Here is a 1,372-nt window from a genome sequence, read left to right on the forward strand (position 1 = left end):
GAGCGCAGGGGTACGGGACTCCTCGGAGAGGCAGTCTCAGAGGGGAGGTGGGAGACGGGCTCCTTTCCCTCATCCTCCACCAATTTCTGACGCCACGAGGCAGGTCACGTCAGTCCCGTACGCCTCGCCTGCCAGCGCACGGTCAGCTCGCTCGCCCAGCCCCGACGCTCCAAGAGGCCTCCTCCAGCGCTACGTGACCAAGAAAGTTTTAGGGAAAATGGCATTAATAAAATGCAAGCTCAAGGAAAAAGAACAAATTAACATTTCTCATATTTTTAGTTCAAAACCTAATTACAGAACTTTAAAACAAAGTAGACAGTCAAGTAATTAAAGGTGGATGTCTGGCTTGGATAATTTTTTCCCCTAGGAGAAAGCATGGCTCTACATTTTCCTTACAAATGCCTCAAGAAAAAGTAACTCAGTGAACAGCACGATTTAAATCAAAGCAATTAAAAAAACCCAATTTCTGTTCTTTTTTCCCCACTGAAGTAAACAGGAATGCAGAGAGACAAGCCGGGGGGGGGGCAGGATTTGGCTCATTAGACCTTATTTCTTCACATATTTTTGTACATTAAATACTGGTACCTCCTCGAATTCCTTTGAACGGATAGAAAAATGCTACGAGCAGGTTCATAAGGACAGCCAGGTTAAAGGAAATACTGCTCCAGAAGGACATGTTGCGAGCACACCAGTATAGGAAAGGTTGAGCTGCAAAAGAGAAAAAAAATTCTTTTTAGTGGAGCATTTTAAAAAACATAAGAGGTCTATATAAAAAACTAATCTCCACCAAAATGTAGTTTATTTTCAGTTTGCCCAAAAGCCCAGCATCAACAGTAGCAACATTCATGGCTTACTCTGAAGTTTCTTTGATTGCTCTCTGCCTTTGGGGTACTTCCAGTGTCCCAGATAGCGCTTTAGGACTCACGTTATAAAGGAACACATTTTCAAAGATGACTGAGCATCAGTATGAGAGCGAGTTCAAAAATGCCAGAGGTCAAAGACTTCAGGTTTTCCATATACTTGGTACTCGGGAGTCACAAGGAACGATTAGGAGGAAGAAAATCTGCACACATTACCAGTGATGGGGTGAGATTCAGCCCCATCTCTCCCAGTTACGCTGCTGCCAGCAGCTCACCCACACGAGATGCTGCCCACCTCCGAACTCCCCTCCTGCAGCAGCGAGCCAGAAAAAACACCGCAAAGACGGTGTGAGGTGGACAACCGAGAGGCAACATGCAGCACAGCGACGTAACGTTAAAGCTAAAATCACAGAATTGTTTGGGTTGGGAAAGCCCTTTCAGCTCCCCCAGCCCAACTGCCCCCCTACCCCTGCCATCCCACCCCCAAACCCTGGCCCTCCGCACCGCCCCTG

At 46.9% G+C, this 1,372-nt stretch overlaps 1 protein-coding gene across 1 annotated transcript in view; it reads right to left on the minus strand.

The window, feature by feature from the left end:
* The window catches only part of ITPR1 (inositol 1,4,5-trisphosphate receptor type 1), a 183,610-nt gene that overhangs the window by 30,949 nt on the left and 151,289 nt on the right, over positions 1-1,372 (minus strand). The window contains 1 exon segment of the mRNA XM_035901402.1: positions 586-708. Coding sequence (XP_035757295.1) covers positions 586-708 — 123 coding nt within the window.

Source organism: Egretta garzetta, unplaced genomic scaffold, assembly GCF_000687185.1.
Source record: "Egretta garzetta isolate BGI_Z169 unplaced genomic scaffold, ASM68718v1 scaffold228, whole genome shotgun sequence".
Classification (NCBI taxonomy): Eukaryota; Metazoa; Chordata; class Aves; order Pelecaniformes; family Ardeidae; genus Egretta; species Egretta garzetta.